The sequence below is a fragment of the Capricornis sumatraensis genome, chromosome 9 (assembly GCF_032405125.1).
Source record: "Capricornis sumatraensis isolate serow.1 chromosome 9, serow.2, whole genome shotgun sequence".
NCBI lineage: Eukaryota > Metazoa > Chordata > Mammalia > Artiodactyla > Bovidae > Capricornis > Capricornis sumatraensis.
Genome location: NC_091077.1, coordinates 28,899,814 through 28,920,326, shown reverse-complemented (window position 1 = coordinate 28,920,326; position 20,513 = coordinate 28,899,814). Strand labels below are relative to the sequence as shown.

The 20,513-nt window shown below is 40.7% G+C and overlaps 1 protein-coding gene across 2 annotated transcripts in view; it reads right to left on the bottom strand.

Moving 5' to 3' along the window:
* ZNF608 (zinc finger protein 608) overlaps nucleotides 1-19,491 on the bottom strand; it is a 105,421-nt gene extending 85,930 nt beyond the window's left edge. The window contains exons 1-2 of one of the 2 annotated variants that reach the window (XM_068979842.1): nucleotides 19,446-19,491; nucleotides 17,322-18,435 (exon numbers count right to left, since the gene is read on the bottom strand). In XM_068979842.1, coding sequence (XP_068835943.1) covers nucleotides 17,322-18,239 — 918 coding nt within the window. In that variant the 5' untranslated portion in view covers nucleotides 18,240-18,435; nucleotides 19,446-19,491. Of the gene's footprint in view, nucleotides 1-17,321; nucleotides 18,436-19,445 lie in introns of those variants that run through there. The other variant, XM_068979843.1, reaches the window with a different exon arrangement.
* Between the last annotated feature and the right edge of the window lie 1,022 nt (nucleotides 19,492-20,513).

Sequence of the window (20,513 nt, the reverse complement as noted above, 5' to 3'; positions counted from 1 at the left end):
TCATCCTCTCACCACTCCTCATTACTTTAGGCAATGTGAACACTTAACAGCAACGCCACAAAGAAATCCACCCTCTCTTGCTGGGGCCAACGAAAAAGTCTTGTGAACTCACTTCCCTATTTCTCTCTACAGTCACCTCTCCACACAGCAGTCAAGGACAAATTTTTAAAAACAAACCAAATTATATCACTCTCTGCATAAAGGTTTCTCATCTCATTCAAACTGAAATCCAAACTCTAATGTCCTACAAGGCCCTCCATGATCTGACCTGTGCCTAACTCCCAACCCAATATGACATGGTCTGCCCAGAATATGGTTCATGTGTACTATCTGGGTGGATTTAACAGCATGCGCAGTCAACCAAGAGATTAGGAAACACATCCAGAAAAAAAAGTGCAAATATCCAATCAATCAGAAGAACAGGCTTTGATATCCCTCCAGTTAGCCCAATTCTCTCTCTCCCATCTCAGGTTCACATCTGACACAGCTCCCCACCCTGTAACTAGGCTTCAAAATCATACCTATGCTGCACTTCACGTTCATGTCTTACGCCCAGTTCCTCGTGTCCAAGTCTTAAAGAAATGTCGAGAGAAGAGGTCCTTCAACAAGTAGGCAAATCTGCTACTTTTTTTTTTTCAGTGAATCTCTTCTCCACTGTGTCCTAAGATATGCCAGGGTTCCAACAGAAAAAAATATATAACCGTGGGCTCTGTCAGTCCTGAAACCATCTTCTTTTCCTAAGTCAAGCCTTCAGAGGAAATCAGAGATGAACCTGCTTGCACAGGGCTTCTCTGGTGGTCCAGATGATAAAGAATCTACCTGCAATGCAGGAGACCCAGGTTTGATTCCTGGGTCAGGGAAGATTCCCTGGAGAAGGGAATGGCAACCCACTCCAGTATTCTTGCCTGAGAATTCCAAGGACAGACGAACCTGATGGGCTACAGTCCATGGGGTCACAAAGAGGCGGACATGACTGAGCGACTAACACCGCTTTCAGAAACTCTGGGAACTCTGGCCGCTGGTGAGTTGACAGGTACAACTGGTGAGTTTATTATCCATTATCTTTCTGACCTGACCTTAGAATTCTAGTAACCTTGACTCTGTGCAGCTGCCTTCATTGATCTTTTTCAGTAACACAGATTATTTCTATTATTTTTATTTTTCAAATCAAATTCATCAGGTAGAGTAGAAACGTGCCAAGAAAACACAACCTATATAAGTGAACACACATATAAAAATATATTAACACAAATGAGAAACAGAAAAGTATGGCATTTATGCTACTACCAAGTCTGACTCACCCCATAACCTAATGGCAGTATCAGTCCTTATCAGGTTCCAACTTGAAGCTCACTCCTTACATGAGTTAGCAAAGTCCCTTACAATATCCACGATGAAATCAAGACAAGAGGGGGAAAAAAGCCATGTCCGACTCTGCTTCAAACTCATCACTTACACACCTTGCTGTCAGCCTCAAATGTTAAGAAACATCTACAGAAGAGGTTCCCTCCAAAATCAACTTCACAAAAAAGTCAGCTTTGAAAGCCCCCCAGCCTCTCCTCCTACCAGAAAGTCCCCACACTTGAGCTCCATTCTTGGGCCTTTAAAAGTCTACTTACTTTGACCGTCTTAAAATCACCTTAATCACTTATTCAGTAGGTTGCTGTAGGGCAAAGCTCTTGATAAATAGAGGAAAATTAGGCCCTAAGCAGACGAGGAGATATCAGAAGGTAAGAGAAAGATATATTTAAAATGAACATAGGCAAAGGAATCAAAGCAAAGACCATCTCTGCTTTAGGGTGGCTGGCCTTCTGTTTATCTTGCTCTCCCAGGCTACCAATACTAATCTCGAAGATCTACACTTCACGTCTCCTCAGGAAGTGCCTTCTTTTGGCCTGTATTACACAGGTTTTCCATGATCTGAAAATCACTAGCCCACACAGCTGGCCTTCTGCTTATCTTCCTTACCAGAAAAGGCAAGCTCCAGCTTGTTCTTCGTACCATTTTTAAATGCTGAGGGCTCAATAATCAAATATTAAAGCACTGGACACGTGGTAAATGTGACACATACAAATTTAACCCATCTCTCTACATTTTCTGAATACTGTGAAATCTGTTTATACAGACACACACACATGTATGCATATATATTTCGGCATATCTGCACTTCCTTGCCTAGTAGATCACTTTTCCACGAACCCCAGCCATTCTGCTTGAACCAAGCAGATCTTATCAACAGCCCCATGGTCTAATCTTCTCCTGCCCCATGGTACTTCTCTCTTCTTCCTTCTATCTCTTCTTACAATTCTGGGTAATATAAATCAAGTCCACTCTAAAGCCCTACTAGCCTACAAATTTCAAAGCTAATTTACTGGACCAAGACTTCAGCTCAGTGGTGTCTCAACTACAACAAAAGAAGGGGACTTCTCTATCCTTCTGTCCTTTAAGCGCTTATCTGTACAGGAAGCAGCCAGAAGAAGATCCTGAAAAGCTTTGAAAGCATCTGCTTAGATGATTGTACTCAATGTTGGAGCAAGAGCTATTTAGAATAAATGATGCTGAAAAACAGGCTGGTCCTTCCATAGCACTAATCATTACCTAACCACCCGTTTCTGCAAGCTTACTCCCTCTTTGAGCTTCACAGCTTCAGTGATAGAAGAATGGGCTGGCCCAGACCTCAGAGAGCACCACAGTGAGGGAGCACCCGCCAAGGTCTGAGCAAGACTGTTTATTTCCCGAATGCTTGATGAGGTCATTGGCCACACTTTTTAACCAACAGGGGATGACAGGAAAGTGATATCTTCTTAGCACACTTGAGAAGAAACCTATTTTGAGCCCAGGAAAGGCCAAACACACACATAGTAGGAAACACTTGAAAGATAACATACTAAATCACTAAACATTAAAAATTACTTCTCTTCTTGATCCCAACTGTTCTTGCTGACTGGTATAATAACCTCTTCAAATTTTTCCTTGATTGTATATACAGACATATATGTGTGTAGGTGTGTGTTTATAAATGTGCAACATACAAACATGCTATATTTAGTGACTGGCTCCTCCCTCTCTTTTGTTGCTTAGTTGTTATTTCCCGCACTCCCCCAAAGGGTACTTTGAAATCTTTCCAGTTTTTACAATTAAACCTAACCATCTGGACTAAAATCTTCACATTCACTAAATTAGTCACAGATTTTGTGGGTAAGCTGAGAAAGTAAATGCTATGCTCAGTGCTAGGATTTAAACCACATCTACCACAGCAAAACACTCTCTCTCCAATAATCTCTCCAATTATGCACGCACATCCAGGCTCAGATAACATGGAGACAACTAGAGCTCGTTGCACAGAATATTTGTACAGTGAGTATTACTCTTCAGATTCCTGAGTTTCATAAACAGGCCAAAACGAAATTCTTCAAAAACCCTGAAGAATATACTTTACAGACAAAAGATAAATAGGTGTATTTTTACTCCACCATTTATAACTTCCTGCTACTACTAGTGTGCGCTGACAAGATCTTCACCAAATTCAGAGGCGATTTGAGGAGATCTGTACTATGTGTTGAACACCAGTGAAAATGTGATTTGAAAACACTGGACGTTTTCTAGATTTTTTCAAGTATGTTAAGTCTACAATCTCTTCAGATTTCACTATCTGTGTCAGAAAGGAAAATTTAATGCGTTTAAGTTTTCAGCTGAAATGTAACAATGGCAAGTGATTTTTGTGTCATCAGCCCGTCACGGGTAAAGGATGGTAGATGGCACAGAACTTCATCCACCTAAAGGTGAACAGGAATATCCACAGCTGTGCTAACGCCAGGTAAGTAGAAAACACTGGTTTTTACAAGGAAATAAGGTACATGAATTTATAGGAGGCTTATGGATTCATATGCTAGCCTTTCAAAGGCGACACTAAGCCTTTAATGTGAGCTATAATAGAAAGTACTAGACTTTTGTGTAAGCAGGTTTATAAAAATCATTTCCAGAGCATCTTAAAAAGGTTAGCGTGTTTCCTTTCACATTTTATATGGGCAACAAAAAGCATCCAATTAAAACAGCATGCAGAACAGGTTAGAGAGAAGGAAATAGACACGAGCGGACCTTGCTGGCAGGAAGCTCAGCACCACTTCCCTGCGCTGTATGTACATGCAAACACAAACTAAACTCACTGAAATACATGGTATGTTTAGATTAAGTGCTTTTTAAAATCCTCAGAAACATCCACATTGTGGAGGCACTAACAATCTGGGGTAGGGAAGGGGTGGGGGAGACTTTCCTTCCAGGAGGAATTAAAATAGCAAAGAGATTTCAATCTTGCAAAGCCTCTAAGCTGTGATAAATATTAACATGAGCTATGCTTTTTTATCTTTGCTCTTTTGTTTTGGTTTCCTAAGTAAACCCAGGTTGAGCACAGATATCAGTCAAATGACACCCAAAGAAATCAAATTTAGGTGGGCATTTGCAGGGATTTACCACCTCTTTAGTAAAACATGACTTTGGGGGCATGATTTTTTAAAAAAATTTACACAAGTTTAGTCTACTTGGTGACTATGACAGTGGTAAATTTTATAAGATTTAAAAAATCTGAAGTTTTACAGCACAGGGAACTATATTCAACATCCCAAGATAAACCATTATGGAAAAGTGTGTGTATGTGTGTGTGTGTGTGTGTGTGTGTGAGAGTGTGTGTGTGTGTGTGTGTGTGTGTGTGTGTGTGTGTGTAACTGAGCCACTTGGCTATAGAGCAGAAATTAACACTATATATAAACTATATTTGAATAAAATAAATTTTTTTTAAAGTTTGAAAAATTATATTGGATGCTCACAGAAATAAAATCCAGTCTCTTTCTTCACTAACAGAAAATGTTAATAGAAAAACATCAGGAATGAACAACAGCATATTTAAAAGTCATTAGCTTGACAAGGATAAAAATACTTACACCTACATCTTTATACTTCTCTGCTTCCCTATTTCTATAACCCTCTTGCTGCTCACCAACCCTCTCAAAAGAAAATTTGTAAAATGAAGCTATCAGCTATGATTTACTCAAAAATCAAGCCATTTCAAAAGGATCATACCAAAATAAAGGTATTATAACTTAGAAAGGATAAAAACAAAACAAGATCATGGTAAGCCAATTTAACATACTTGAGACTTTATCAAATCTGCATCGAGTAACAAGTAATTTTAATGTTACAGAAGGAATGAGCTTTTTCATGGCCAGACAGCATACAAAGATATCATGTAGAAACAATACTTGTAAGTAACCAGAGTTATCATTAGGGTGACAGTTTACACACAAAAGAACACTTTGAGATAAAGGGTTTCACTTCCAAGATTAATGTTAAAATAAGAAACAGTGAACTGGGGAGTGTTCAAAATGATACCTCTAGAAAACAGCACTTTACCAGTGATTTCCTTAAGCCCACTGTCCACAAATGGATTAGAAGGAATACACCTACAATGGGATAAATGCCATGATTTCTGGTCTTTACTGTTCAATATAATCTGTTGTTGTTTGCTGTCCAGCGCTAAGTTTTTGCAACCCCAAGGACTGCAGCCTGCCAGGCTCCTCTGTCCATAGGATTTCCCAGGCAAAAATATCTAGCCCTAAAAAAATTAAAGAATACAGAAAGGACGGAAAAGACAACCTGAAATTCTGGTCGCCAGGCAACCCCTCTGCTATACCACTTCACTGCCCTGGCTGGAAAGTTTCTCTCTACTCAGTACCATGTGCTGTGCTGTGCTTAGTCGCTCAGTCATATCCGACTCTTTGGGACCCCATGGATTGTAGGCTGCCAGGCTTCTCTGTTCCTGAGGATTTTCCAGGCAAGAATACTGGAGTGGGTTGCCATGCCCCCCTCCAGGGTATCTTCCCAACCCAGGGACGGAAACCAAGTCTCCCGAATTTCAGGTGGATTCTTTATAGTCTGAGCCACCAGGGAAGCATTCAGTACCATGGTCACTAACTAATGAAATAGTAGGAAATTTCTGTAGAGCCCCCATTATTCCAGAGAATGTATTGCTGATGGCCATTTTAACAAAGGCTCTCCACCAGCCACTACCTTTCCCACTCACCTTCTTCCCACTTTTTACTCCCTACCTCTACCACCACTATCATCAATCCATCTCATCTGAACAGGAAATTCAGCAACAGCCAGTGCACCCCTCCCAGTTGAAAGAACTTGAAGTTTTTAGTTTCCTGATCAGGCAGCAAAAAAGTGACAAACTGTCTCGGCCTTCCTCCCCTCTCTCTTTGTATCTTAAAAAGTACACTTGGCTGAACAGTTCTCACCATTCACTGATTCAGTCTTTTGTGAAAAACAAGGGTAAAAACAGCTAAGCATGATCACAAAACAGAACACTGGGCACTCAATTCCTATATCTTACAGCCTCATTCTTTTACCTCCTGGTCCATAGGATTTGGTGACTGAATAAATCTTAATCTGTAAACAAATGGTTTGCTCTACAATTAAACCATTCATTCCTTTTTTTTTTTTTTTTTAACTGCTTGGCTGCTACCCAACCCAGAGACTTCTAGGTTCTTCCATTATTTAGTGATCCCAATGGTTAAAAGGCAATAAGCTCATTCGGAGTTTATAAAACTATGCACCGTCAACAAAAACATGCAACGTTTCCAACACGCACAGTGGTTTCTACACACACAATGGGGAGCTGTGTGTAGTCTCCCCCGAAACAAACATGCCCAGCCCCAATTAAGCGCCCTGGGGGCCTTCAAAGCAGTTATGCTAAGTTGCAAATACAGCAAGATCCACTTGAACTCCAATGGTCTTGTATGCTTTTCCTCCCAAGGTAGGGAAAAGGCTGGGGCAGACCAACCTCATTAAAGGGTAATTAGTGAACCCCAGGACTTGAGGGGCTAGCACAATCGTGCCCATTGTAAGCATTTCACCATGGGGCCACTCTTTTCTCTTTTTCTTTTTTTTAAACCCAGGAGGTCTCTACAATCTGAAAGGACCACATTTTAAATTTTTAAGGATTTAATCTGGCTCTTTTTTTCTGCTACCAATCTTAGAGTAAAAAGGAGGCAAAACAAAGAGCGTTCCTACTTCTTTTGTGGAATTCCAGCATAGCTCAAAGTTTTTCAATAAAATAACTTGAATAATTCATATTCTACATACAATAAATAATTTAAGTTTACTTTTAAACAGTGAAATAAATGCTCTACCTCCTGGTTATAGAGATTGAAAACAACACATTAAAAAAAAGGACATTATAAATCAATCAATACAGGGCTTTTATAATTACATGTGACAATGTAGTGGAAAAAAATTGATCTATTTACATGTGAAGGTGTTATTTAAAAACTAATACAGAGTAATGTGATCAACATAACCACTTTACCATCAATAAAATTCTTCACACCTCTTTAAAACCATCATTACTGTTGATATCAATCTGCCAAGATGCTGAAGCCTGAACACTACTATAAAATGCACCAGTAAATGTGGCTGTTTACACTCTTTAAGACTATCACCTTTCTGCAAATACTAAACCTGAGATCCCAGTGCCTTGCTACTAAAATTCACAGGAGAAAGTAGTCTTCCAGGCAAGCAATAAAGCTAAATTTGAACTTCTCAGCAACCAAGATGTAAACAATTCTAATATTTACATATTATATGTAATATAATGGATGGATCAGTATCTTTGTTTAAAAAAATCACAACAAAAAACACTAAAAAGGAGGAAAGAGTTTGGAGTAAGTGACTTCCCTCAGAGTAGAACCACCCCCACACCCAGAGTTCGAAACACTTCCTTGCAGTGGATTATGTAGGATTAGGGGTACTACAGTCACAAGAAGCCATCGACTATGCCCACCGCAGGCCATCAGTTCCAACAGCTTCCAGAAGGTGTGCTCAGGATCTGGGCACAAACCGGGGGGGAGAATGTTAGTGCCCATAGTGATGTCTTTAACCCTGCCCTTGTATTTGTTAAGCCCAATTAATCACCTAATTTACTTATTTTTTGAGTATCAAATTAAAAAAATGTTAAAGTGTTAAACAAATCTTTTGTGTTTTTACTGAATATTACATTATAGAGATGATAGAAGCAAATTTGTGTGTATTTGTGTTCTGTTAAAACATTGCATCAGGAGGTACCCTTCATTAAAAACCTGGGCAAACATCCTTTTTATGTTTATTTTAGAAATACAAAATTGATTTGTGTTAACTTAAACATACACAACTACATTTTGAGAAATCTTCAAAAAGGTGGAAAAAGCTTATTATGAGATGGTGGAGGGACCCCACCGTGGTTATTGTGTTTCTTTAAAAAAAAACAATCTGTGTATAGAAGGCTTCGAGGGGGGGGGAAATGCAAATCCTGGAAGTCATTCCCAACAGTTGGAAACTCTGCCTCTTCAAGTAAATCCAAGGGCTCAAAAAATAAATATTCAAGAGCATTAATTTGTTTCTAGATGTGTGCGTGCAAGTAAAACAGCAGTCATAATGTGGAAATTTCAGTCACATTTTGCAACTAATTGGAAGCAGATTAGAATTCCGCCCCAGGGGAACGTTGTCAAACTAGAAGCAAATGAAGAAAGAGGTGAAGGCGTCGTGAAGAGCTGACAGATTTACAGCGCTCAGGGCTATAAACGGGTCCAAGCTGGGAAAGAGGGTGCGGCCCGGCGGCGCGCCCCCGACGCGGCCCCCACCACTCCCACCATCGGGAGCGCGCAGCCCGGCCACGCCCCCAAGGGCCCTGGGACCTCCATCTGCTCCCCCAGAGAAAACAATAAACCAGGCCTTCCTGAGAAATCCGTGGTCCTGATAAGACAGAAAACCTGCAGGCTGATAAACTCAGGAAAGAAGGGCAAACGTCAGAGGGAGAGAAGGGTTTTTGTTTTTTTTTACCAGTGGGGGAGGGGAGCGAAAAAGCAAGCAGATTGTGGAGGATAATACAGCCACGGAGTAATGGAAACAGCTGCTCGCTTTCTACTTCAGTGTCTGGCATCTGCTGCGGCATCATGGGAAAGGCTGGTGAAGGATTTGGGCAAGGAATGTAAATGGAGACAATTGGCCAAATGGAGTTTGATGCGGAAAAGCTCAATTGCTCTGTCTTCAAATCATGTTGTTCCCTTCGGGGAGCAGAAACCAACAATATGACTGAACTCACATTCCACTTTCAAAGCAGTTGAAAGGTTTGGGAATGTGAACCGCTCTTCAACCAGTTACTTCAGATGTGAAACAACATAAAGACATAAAGCCTCGTTGTTGGAACAGCCTCCATTTGTCAAAGTGCGCGGTGGCTCGTCTTCTACTGATCTTCATGGAAAAGTTAAATCAGAGTCCCTTTTTCCCTATGGACTCCACTTTGAGAAAGATGTTTCTTAAATCACCGCTGCTTGCTTACTTCTGAACTGGCTCAAGAGACAGTTTCTACTTGTGGTGCCTTATTTTCCCCTTGGCTGCAAAGATTCAGTTCTAATTTCATTTCCATCACAAAAGAATTTGCAAAGAAGGAAAATGAAGAAACACATAACTGAAGTGCAGCTGTGCTAGTCATAAGCTTATAATAAAGCACAGATTTGATAGCATTATCCATGTACTGTGGTGAACCACACACAAATAAACAGTTCTCCATGAAGAATGAAAACCCGAGGCTTCTGCCCTTCCAATTCAAACATTATTGTTGCTTTTAACATGAGCCATCCATAAATCAGCTGAGGAGGTGAAAGGAAATCCAAAAGTAATCTGGTCTGGCTAGGCACACTTTGTTAAAAAAAAAAAATAATAATAACAATAAGAGATGCTTTCCAATTCATCCTGATGATGTTCTCAGTGAATGGATAAAACTATAAAATCCAGGCATGGAAACAAATAGTACTTTTATGCCAAGTGAATTCAAACACATGGTAGGTATAGCAACCAAAAAAGTACAGCCTTTCAGTAAGGGGAAAGCGTGTAACCTACCAGGGACCGGCTTAAGGACCTTTGAACCTGCAGTGCCTAATGCAAAAGACAGAAAGGATCTAAAGCAGCCGGAGGACCATATGTGCTTTCCTGAGAAACCAAACCAGGAGTTTTCCTTAATCAAAAGGACACACAGTGACTTCTAGGAGTTCCTGAAAGTGTGACCAATTGGAATTTGGTCGTCTGTTGCTAATTGAAGCATATAAAAGAGTCCATTTCTTAAAACACACTACACTTTTTTTTTTTTTTAATTCACTGCCACATGACAAAAACCAGAATCAAGTTGACTGGTAGAAGATCAGTGCAACCAAAGACCAAGCTATTATTTCAAACTGTCAGGGGAAGGCAGTAAAATTGCTACCAGGTCTCCTTAAGTTACCCTTCAATAAAAAGAAGCCATCAGGGAAATAAGAGGAAAAGAAAACACATCAAAACCTTAAAAGTCCCTTTAAGTAAAATTATACGTCTGTGGCACCATGCCATCTGTTCTCTGGTTAACATAATAAGCCAATTCCACGACCTAAATATCTGCTTTCTAAAATCATTATGTATAACACAAAATATAATCAATATATTTTTAAACTGTAAAAGCTGCCTTTTATGGCATTATTGAAATATGCCTAAATGTCCCCATAGGCACGTTTTTCTTAAGGTGCTAGTGAGAATAAGGATTCCCAGGAGTTGCAAAAAGCCAGTGGTTGAGCTAGAACAGTCACAGTGAATAATAAAAAACTTGGCTGGGAGGTAGGGATGAGAAAGAAGAAAGAGTAGCTTTGAAAAATCAACAGCAGTGTCTATTCATCACTTCCATCCCATTTGTTTGAGCACCCTTCCCTTTGAGTTCTCTATTACAACCAAAATATATATTATTAAATTTTCATTTAGCGTCACAGGATGGAATGGGGTCGGGGGAGGTGGGGTGGAGGGGTTCTTTCTGAGTACCAGATGAGATCCATGTGGTTTAGGGAGTCACTAACCTATCAAAATATAAGAAGTATTTGCTTTGTAATCTCTTCAGTTCTTCAGACAAAAGCCATAATCTATTTCAATACTTTTTCAAAGGTTATGTCTAACCAAACTTTAGCAGGTATGCAGAACTCAATTCTAGGAACAAGGTGCCAATCTCCCAGTCTTGGATATCCTTTATACACCACAAAACAACATTACAAACAGCCCAACTGATGATTAATCTACTATGAATTATTTAACAACCCTTCATTCAGTTGCAAAGGCTTTGTTCCCACTGCAAAACCTTTAAGGTTGAATTAAAAAGAACTTGTAACAGACAGCAAGTCACTAAAGAAACATCATCTGGAAGAGAGACATGGATGGATATAGAGGGGCCAATTAATTTGTAGCAGAGTGGAACAGAAAAATCAACTGTGACTTTTTTGAAAAGAATAAAGCCCACAGTAACTAAAAACTCCCAATCCACTCCCAATCCAACAGCTGTATATGAAATTATAACATTTCTATACACATGTCTATGAAATAAATACCAGTCACAGGGTACCAGTCTGATCCCTCTAAGACCCTGTAATGATGACTAAAGTCATTCTTGAGACAGAGATTTCACCTGTTCTCTTTCCCTGTAACTTTAAGTGTACCGATTAAGAGGGTATTACTATTTATTAACAATAGTACTAGTGAAGAGGGATTATTTCTACTCTGCTGTTGCTAAGGATCTCTCAGTATTTCCTTAGTTCTGGTTTCTGTGTTCTACAAGAATGCAATACAAGTAACTTAGGAATCAACTGTTTAGTATTCAAGCAAAACCCTTGATGTTCAGATCACCGGCATGTTCAGAGTGCTGGCAATCAAAACTATGTTGTGCTACAGTAATTACTATGAAAAACTTCCAGTGCTTAATATTAAAGAATAGAATAACATGATCATTCCACCTCTTCTGCATGTCTAGAGTGTGTTCAACATGGCAATTATCTCTGTTCAAGAAGCAGAGAGTTTAAACTGCATTGAAACTCAATTATAGCCATGACTTTTTAAACATACACTTCAAAAGGCAGGTTTCATCACATTCAAATCACTGAGCAAAATCTCCCCAGCTCAGAAAACACTAGATTTTATCCCTCTCCCACCAGACCTCTTCAAGAATAAAAATGATTTCTTTTTAGTTTTTGGACCCACTTCTTCCTTCGTTTATTTAAGTAGGGGGATGACTGAGCCACGGTGAAAGACAGAGATCCCATCTGATAAAAGCATGGGCTGTGCAGCCCTCCCAAATGTCACTACCACACCACCTAGAACTGCCACCGTTCTTAAAGCCCAAATCACACACTTGTTAACAAAAAACACATTACTTTGCTACTTTGAAGAATGCAAAGGAACTAGGTGTGGTAGATTTATGATTTAAGTGTTCGTGGCTAAAATAGCTTTCCAATTATCAAGAGCCTCTTAGGAAGAGCAGGAAAGTACGTGTTAATGACCACAAGGAAGGAACCAGGGGTTCCTTCTCCACTTTTTTGTCAGAACCCAGGCACATCCTCCCTGCAGCTTCACCATTAACATGTCTGTTTCCTGTCAGCCCACTCAGAGATAATGTCATTTATCTCAGGGAGGCACAAGCCCAGTCATTAGCTTCTATAAAAGACCTCAAACAAAGGCCGGATAATGTTTTACCCAGGGCTCTTACTAAAACCAGAACCCAGAAGTTTGGCGGTCTAAAAGTCAAGGACTCCAAAGTTATTGTCGTTAAAAGAATATTTTCCTCATGATCAACAATCACAGACTAATAGTTCTGAACCAGAGTAAGGTCTATGGAGAGCAAATACTGGTTCAGGACACTACCACATACAATTAGATTAACCGATAATCGCTGACCAGAGCTAGCCTGGGAGAGCCTTTGCCCCTCTTGCCTCCAGGGGGAAAATTGACAGAATAATTCAGATACTGACTAAATAGTTAGATCTTTGAAGAACTGACCCCTCATTGTGATTGCCTGCAGGAACTGAATAACCATTATTAAAGTGTTCAATGGCTGGGCTTCTGGAAATCTTTTAAATAAAAGTGGAACTGGTTAAAATAAATGTAGGAACATGTGTTTTCACAGTGTTGCTCATATTACTGCAATTCTGAGTTTCTATGAAGTACCAGGTGAACTTTTTTTAAATTAAAAAAAAAAAAAAAACAGGCACACACAGGCACAGTCAAAATTGGAGCAAATCTCAGCCATTCAACCCATGTTTTTCATGCTGAAAATGAAGACCAGATGGTTCTTTCCATGTTGTTTGAATCTGGTTATTGAACACCTCTGTGGTTAGGGAGATTTCTGCTTAGCACTTTCGGCATACATTTCATTTACTAACTATAAAATGCTGCTTAGGAAAAATAAGTCTTTATAACACTCTAATTAAAACCATCTTGCAGCCAAGCAATTTTACTCGAAGAGCATTCTTAACCTCATGACATTTTGACAATCAATCCCTCTCGCCCACCCTCCCCTTCTTTTTACAGACTATTTGCAAAGTTATTAAAAGTTGATAAACATTATTTATCTCTTTTAGTACAATCAGTTGTTGAGTTTTCTTTTTTTTACATCTCTCCAGCAAACCCAGCAGATTTCAGATACTATGCTCAGAACCCAGTGATGTGCCTGGCCATGCAAATATTCCAAGCTTCCATGGGTTCTCACAGAAAACTTCCTTGGGGAAAGGGCAGCCCATCTCAAAAGCCCTGTCACCCTATGAGGAAGCCAATAAAAAGAAAGGAGCTGAATCAATGCTGATTGGGAGCTGCCCTTAGTTACCAACGTTTTTAACAGCTAAGTCCCTTATGTAGCTTTCCAAACAGTTTGCTGTCCAACAACAATGGACTTTGTTCTTTAATTATAGCAAGTGACCTTTCTGCCCTTTTATTTCACAGTAGATAAACTGTGCTCTCTAACTAGAATCTGTAGGGGCACTGTATTTGGGGGGAACCCTATCATTCACAAAAGTCATTAATCAAAATATGTTCTTCAACTACTCACACTCACTTAGACAACGTGCCAGAATTCCCCAGTGAAGTGTAAAAAGGCTTCTACAAGAGAATAAAATGAATGATATCCTTTCTAGACAGGTCCATTTGTAGATACCACATGTAGGCTGTTAAGGACCAGTTTAATGAAAGCAGCACAATATTACTGAAATCATTCTCTGCTAAATGTGCACTGAATAGTTAGAAGCCCAGACCCAAACATAAGATTTCCTGTGCTTTTAATGTGTATCTGAAATCTCAGCTGTTTTTAAGAATTCATCTACATATTTTTTAATTTCTCAGTGATCAAATAAACCCATATACCATACTGAACTTTAGCCCGGCTGATTGCCTGTGTCTGATAAGTCAAAACTATAAGACAGTTAAGGACACATGCAGAAGAGCCTCAATGCAGGCTATTATGCTTCAAAAGAAAAGGAGGGGGCAGGTGGAGAAGCAGGTTTTAACAACCAAAACCCAACCTGTCAAATCTACTTATTCAGACACGTCACTGGTGGCTTAACCACAAAATGGGCTATAGAAATACAGCTCAAACATCTTAGAATTATGGCATGTTTTGATTTTGTTCACGTATTAAGGGAGTGGCGACTTTTACAACATACTTGTGGTTTCCACATAAAGGAGTAGAACGCTCATTGATTTAATTAGGTTTCATAAGGTCCAATTTATCATGTTTTACATGACTTTCTGTAGTGAAGAAACAGAATAAACAGACCAAAAATAGACATTTAAGCATGCTGTGAAAATTAACCGGTGACAGCAAGTCTTATGAATCTCCTGTGAACCATCCAACCAGGGAGGGAAAAAAAAAGCACATACACCACATTACACCCCCCTCTGGTTTTCACATTTGGCCCCTTCATGAGCCACATCCGACTGCTGAAAATTAATCATCTTCACTTTTGAGACACTTACTCTTCACAACCCAGATAATCAAACAAGGCTTTGAAATTAAAACATTGTACAAAAACGTCAAAAAACCTTTCTCAAAGGATGCCTCAGTGTCCAAATTATCTTGTCAGGTAAAGCTTGTCCTACTAAATCTTTCCCTCCTCAAGAGGTCTCCTCCCAATTTAGAAATTATTTTCTAAATTGAAGTCAAATTTTACACAACCAAGAGTTAGTGGCATTGGAGTTGCTTCCCTGGGAATCATCTGTACAAGGCAGTGCCATTCCTGTGTGCCAAGGAGGAAACATTCTTAAGAAAAGTCCTCCTGGGGTGGGGTGGAGGTAGACAGGAAAGCCTGAAGGAACAAGCTTCCAGATCCTGGGTCAGCACTACAGGACTCAAGGCCCTGAGCGCCATCCCTGAAGGGTCGCTGTGCCCACACCAGCAGCTATGGTTGGCAATGGTATGAATCGAAATACAATATGCTTGCTCCCCTCCTCCACCCCAGACCTGTCATAACTTGTTTGCTCTTCATTTAGGTCATTCATATTATCACATTTATACTGCTCTGACTGAAGATGAGTTGCATGTATATGAGTAATTTAATTCTTTCATTTTTCATCCAGTTTCCTCTGTGACTGGAAAGTGAAAAGAACACAAAAAACTGGAGAACCAACACCATGCTCTAATCTCAGTTGCCATGACAGCAGCCTTTGAGAAACTGAAATGTCCCGATTGCCAGCTAAACAAAATTGTTGAATGTGAACATTTGGCTGGAAGATTAAAAGGCTAAGGGGAATGCAAAAGGGCAGTACCTCCCACATTCCAGGCAGCAGTGAATCCAATCAAATGGCTCTGACTCCTTAACCACAGCCATTGTGAGCACTGGATTAGGGCAATTCATCTAGATAGTTAGAGCAGATTAGAACTGCAATTTGAAGACTATTGGCAACAAAAGTAAATGCACTACTGTACTAATAAGACTTCAGAATGCCCTTTAGCAGAAATCGTGTGAAACTCTACATTTCAGCCTAAGAATCAAAACCTGAATTTTTAAAAAAATGTATCATCAGTTCAAAATGCTGTCTGACCAAGGGCTTATGGATTAAAGAAGCAGGCATGCATAAGGTTTTTTTGATTTTGGCATCATCTACACCTTAATGCACCTTCATCAACTTCTAAAATTATAAAACCCAAAACTTCATTCCTGTACTCCTATTTAAATCTTGAACAGAAAAAAACTAAAAGATCTTAAACAGACAGCGGTAATTGGACACAGGAAGTGTCACCCTTAAACATTTCACAATTCTGATAATATGAGAAATAGCAAAAATTAAATTATTGAATAAGCATATATATCCAAACAATCATGCCACAAACCACATGATATGCATTCTGCTTCCGCAAGGCACAATCTACAGTATTAAGAGTTAACTTTATGGAGTCGCCACTTCTCCCCCAGCTCACTCTCAACCTGTTCAGTGGACTGAGTGCCTTCAGCTCTGGAACATTACTTAATGCACAGTAATTGCCAGAGCATTAAGTCCTAGGCCTCCAGCACTAAGCAGCACAACACTGGGGGGCAATTTTTCAAAGGTAGTGTCTCATCAGACTTTCAGACAATGACAAAAGATGGGCAGAAGGGTCCAAATTACCTAAATCAACCCTCCCCATGCTCAGATGCAAGACATATTTAGAGAATCTTTTGGCTCTGTTTTCACATTTCAGCACGCCAATCCACCAAATCTATTTCACTTTTCTTACCAACCTTTCAGCTCCCTGGTCAAGCTAGAAATCCAAGCGATAACACTCTTTAAATCTCTAGCTAAGAACTGGGCAAGGGAACAAGGAAAGAGCCCTGGCAGCCACCAAAACCATTCCATTCTTGCTACACAGTTATGAAACCAGTGACCCTAGGATACCAAGGTTTCATTCAAGAACAATAACAGGACGATATCCTTTAACAGGATTATTTTGGAGAACATCAGGAGAAAATCAGTGTGTGGAGGATGGAGTGTAAATTAGAATCCTAGACATACTTCTATGGGGAGGGAACGTGAACCCTGCACCTGAGGACACATTACCAAAAATACTAGGACGTGCACATTAAAACAGAAGACAGTTATCCTTAGGAGAGAAACCAGGACAAGAGGTACATGGGTCCAGGAGCAGATTTTCTATTAAAAGCACACTGCAACTGGCTGACTGGCCAAGAGCCCTTGGGTAAGGCAAAACGTACTTAGAGCACTCAGACCCTCCCACCACCTGAGGACCCAAACGCTAGCACCAGAAGCAGCAGTAGCAGCAGAAGCAAGAGCTAAACACTGCACCCAAGTAAGCTATCCCAGACCAAACGTTCACAGAAAAGATGCACAGAAGAGAAATCTCACAACGAACCAGAAAGCACGAAGTGCAAGGCACATAAAGGCACACCCCCCCAACCCCCGACTCCCACACAAATGCACACAAAGAGAAAAGTAGGAGATCTAAGAAGGCGACTTTATCCTACCTTCTCAGTTTTCAGTTTCTTGATTCGCCTGTGGCTCTCCTCCTCCTCCTCTTCCTTCTTTACCAACATAGAGTTTCCCATGAGCCCTGAATCCGGGGCACTTTTGCTAACTTCCCCGGCAGCCGTGACGCTGCCACTCCCAGTGCCCCCGCAGTGGAAGGGGCTCGCGCCACCTCCATTGCTCTTGGCCCCAAAGCCATAGAGGTGCCCCCCGGAAGGGGCCTGGCTGCCACTGCCATTCTGGTGGCCCTGAAGCAGGTCGTGCTTGTCCTTCCTGGATTTCCCCGCATCCTTATCCCGCTTGGCTCCTCGGCTGCTCTGGCTTTTACCTGGCTTCTCCTCTTTGCTTTTCCCGCAGGAGGCTGCCCCCGCGGTAGCAGCGGAGGTGCCAGTGCTGGTACTATTGCTGTTCGGGTTGCCGCCGCCGCCGCCGCCGCCGCCGCCGCTCACACTTTGACCCAGCGCTGAATTCATGCCAGTTGCCTCTCCAGGGCGCCCTTGGACTTCCTGCCTCTTGCCAGTGCCGCTGATCTCGGGAATCCCATACAAGGCAGCAGAAGGCAGAGATTTATTAGCATCCTTAGAAGTTTTACTCCTTTTCACTTTTGATTTGCTGGTCTCTTTGTGTGAATTCCCCTGGGGAGCAGAGGGCTGAACAGAAGCAAATTTTAGGCCATCAGCTAAGGCTGCGGGAGCGCCGGCCCCACTGGAGGCCAGACCTCCACAATCCTTAGAGTTGCTGCTGCTAGTAGTGTTGGTGGAATTATTCATTTCAAATTTCTGTCTGTCCTTCTCCAAATCAGCGTCCAAATCAATTATTAAATTTCCAACCCCGATTTCCCAATCATCGCCACTGTCATAAGTATCAACCGTATTTGGATCCACACCTTTTCCTGCCGTAGAAATGTTCACTGACATCCTGAAGATGAGATCTCTAGAATAAAAATCCGATGAACTTTCCTTTGGAGATGAGGGGACATTCGTTTAGCTCCGCTGGGCTTTCTCTTAAAAAAAAAAAAAAAAGAAAGAAAAGTCTTCTAATCTTCCTCTTCTTTTTCCTGCCCCAGGTTTGGGTCCAGGGATTTTACACCCTTCAGTCCAGGTCCACCTTTTCCTGTGAAGGGGGAAAAGTCGAATATTTCTTGTCTGGGTGTTACCAGAATAAAAAACGATTAATATTGGGGAGTCAGTAAGGGGTACAGGGAAGGATGGTGAGGAAGGTGGCTCATGTATTGTCTCCACAGTCCAATATCAGGTTTAAAGAAAAATAACCAAACCCAAAAAACATACCCATGACAGTAAGCATCTTACAGTAGCTAAAAAAGAAAAGCCCTTTATCAACGACACAAAGATAATCACTTTTAAAAGGCATTAAAATATCTTAAGGATCTGAGTGAAGTTCAGAAAGGTTTAAGGAAAAAAAAAAAAAAGAGTTTAGCTTTTTTTTCCCTAGCACATACACATGATAACAATCCCAGAAACACAGGCTGAACACTCAGACAAGAGGAAGGAACACGTTTTAAACACCCTTAAACATGTCCTAGATCTTGCAATTTAAAAGACCAGACCCTGGAAGTTCTCTGAGGCTAGTTTCAGAATGATGTTGCTAAATTTTCCTCATTTCTAATTTTATTACTTCTTTTTACAAATTGTCTGGGCAATCTGTTTTTTGTTCCCAGTAAGGAACAGAAAAAAACAACCAATACCCCCCCCACACCCCATACACAAGCCCCCATCTCCTATCCTCTCTTCCCCAACAGTTTATACAATGTTATACACACACGTCTTTAAGATCATTTCTCTATTTTTAAAAAGACAGTGCTAAATAAAAGGCTAAATATCTGCCTTTTGAGGAAAAAAAATTACATCTAAACAATTCTACCATATTCCTAGGTCACAGACTGGCTCAATCTGTTAAATATGGTGCTACTGACTGTACGGGAAACTGATTAAGACATACACTTTAAGTGATCTGCGCCAAGGTGGCCTCAATGACCGCAAATGAGTGTGTGTTTGACAAAGATCAGTTAAAACGGTTTTTAAAGGGATCAGCCCCTTTTTAACAGTTGATTGTCAAGGAAAAAAAAATAAATATACATACACACACACACAGACATTGCTTACCTTTAATCCTTTATCATTTTTTAATTAGGCCAGCAAATCAAAATGCCTTTCCCACTCCACTCGGCAAACAAGCCTGTGCCTCATTTTACTTAAACACCAAATGATCAAGAAGGAACGAACCAAATAACACATCTCAGCCAGAATAATCACTCGATAACATTATTCCACCTCCCCACCCCCCCCCCTTTGGCAAACGGATCAGTCCTTTTCTCCTTAAAAAAAAAAATGTGTCACTGTACAGCTGGAAGATAATGTTTCACATTCACAACAGAAGCACCAAAGGGTTTTTTTTCCTCTTAACAAGCATCGAGAATAATAGTTTTAAAAAAGAGAGCGCTTAGAGAAAAAAGTTTTCCCAACTTCTCATTCCGCCTTCAGTTCCAGACTTCAGAGTCACCGTGATCAGTAAGTAATGATCCCATGTAGCAAACCTACAGGCGTCCGCTAGTAACAAGACAGAATGTGCTAACATCGGGATAAATTAGTGAAAGGGAAGAAAGAAGAAGAAGAAAGGACTGAAAATCTGGGCTGGATTCCGCCTGTTAGTCGGGAAGTGGCATTTTTCCGCCCGTCCTGACAGATTTGATTTCTTGAACTAACTTAAGAGGAAAGGAGGGGGGAAAGGGGTGGGGGAGAGAGAGGGACCGAGGGGAAGGAGGAAGAGGAGGAGGAAAGGGTGGGATGAGAAGCTGAACAAGAGGAGAAAAAGAAAGGTGTGGAGGGGGAGGGGAGCAGATGATTCAGTGAGCTGATAAACCAGTTAGAACAGCATTCGCTCGGGGCGGCGGGGTGGGGAAAATAACGGCGTTTAAAATTGGTTCAGTCTTCGAAACCTGAAAGGATGTGATGTTTTCCTGTTTTATGTTGTTTTAAGAAAAAGGAACCGAGTTCCTAGTATAGTCCCCGAGGGGGGAAAAAAATCCGCTGTCGCTCAAGCCAATCAGTCATGTGGTAATTCGATAATTAGAGTTTAAAAAAAAAATTTTTTTTAAGGCGACCTTTTTCAGGACAGTTTTTCCCATTTATAGTCGCAGCAAACGGTGCGTCTCCTTTTTATTTTTCTCTCCT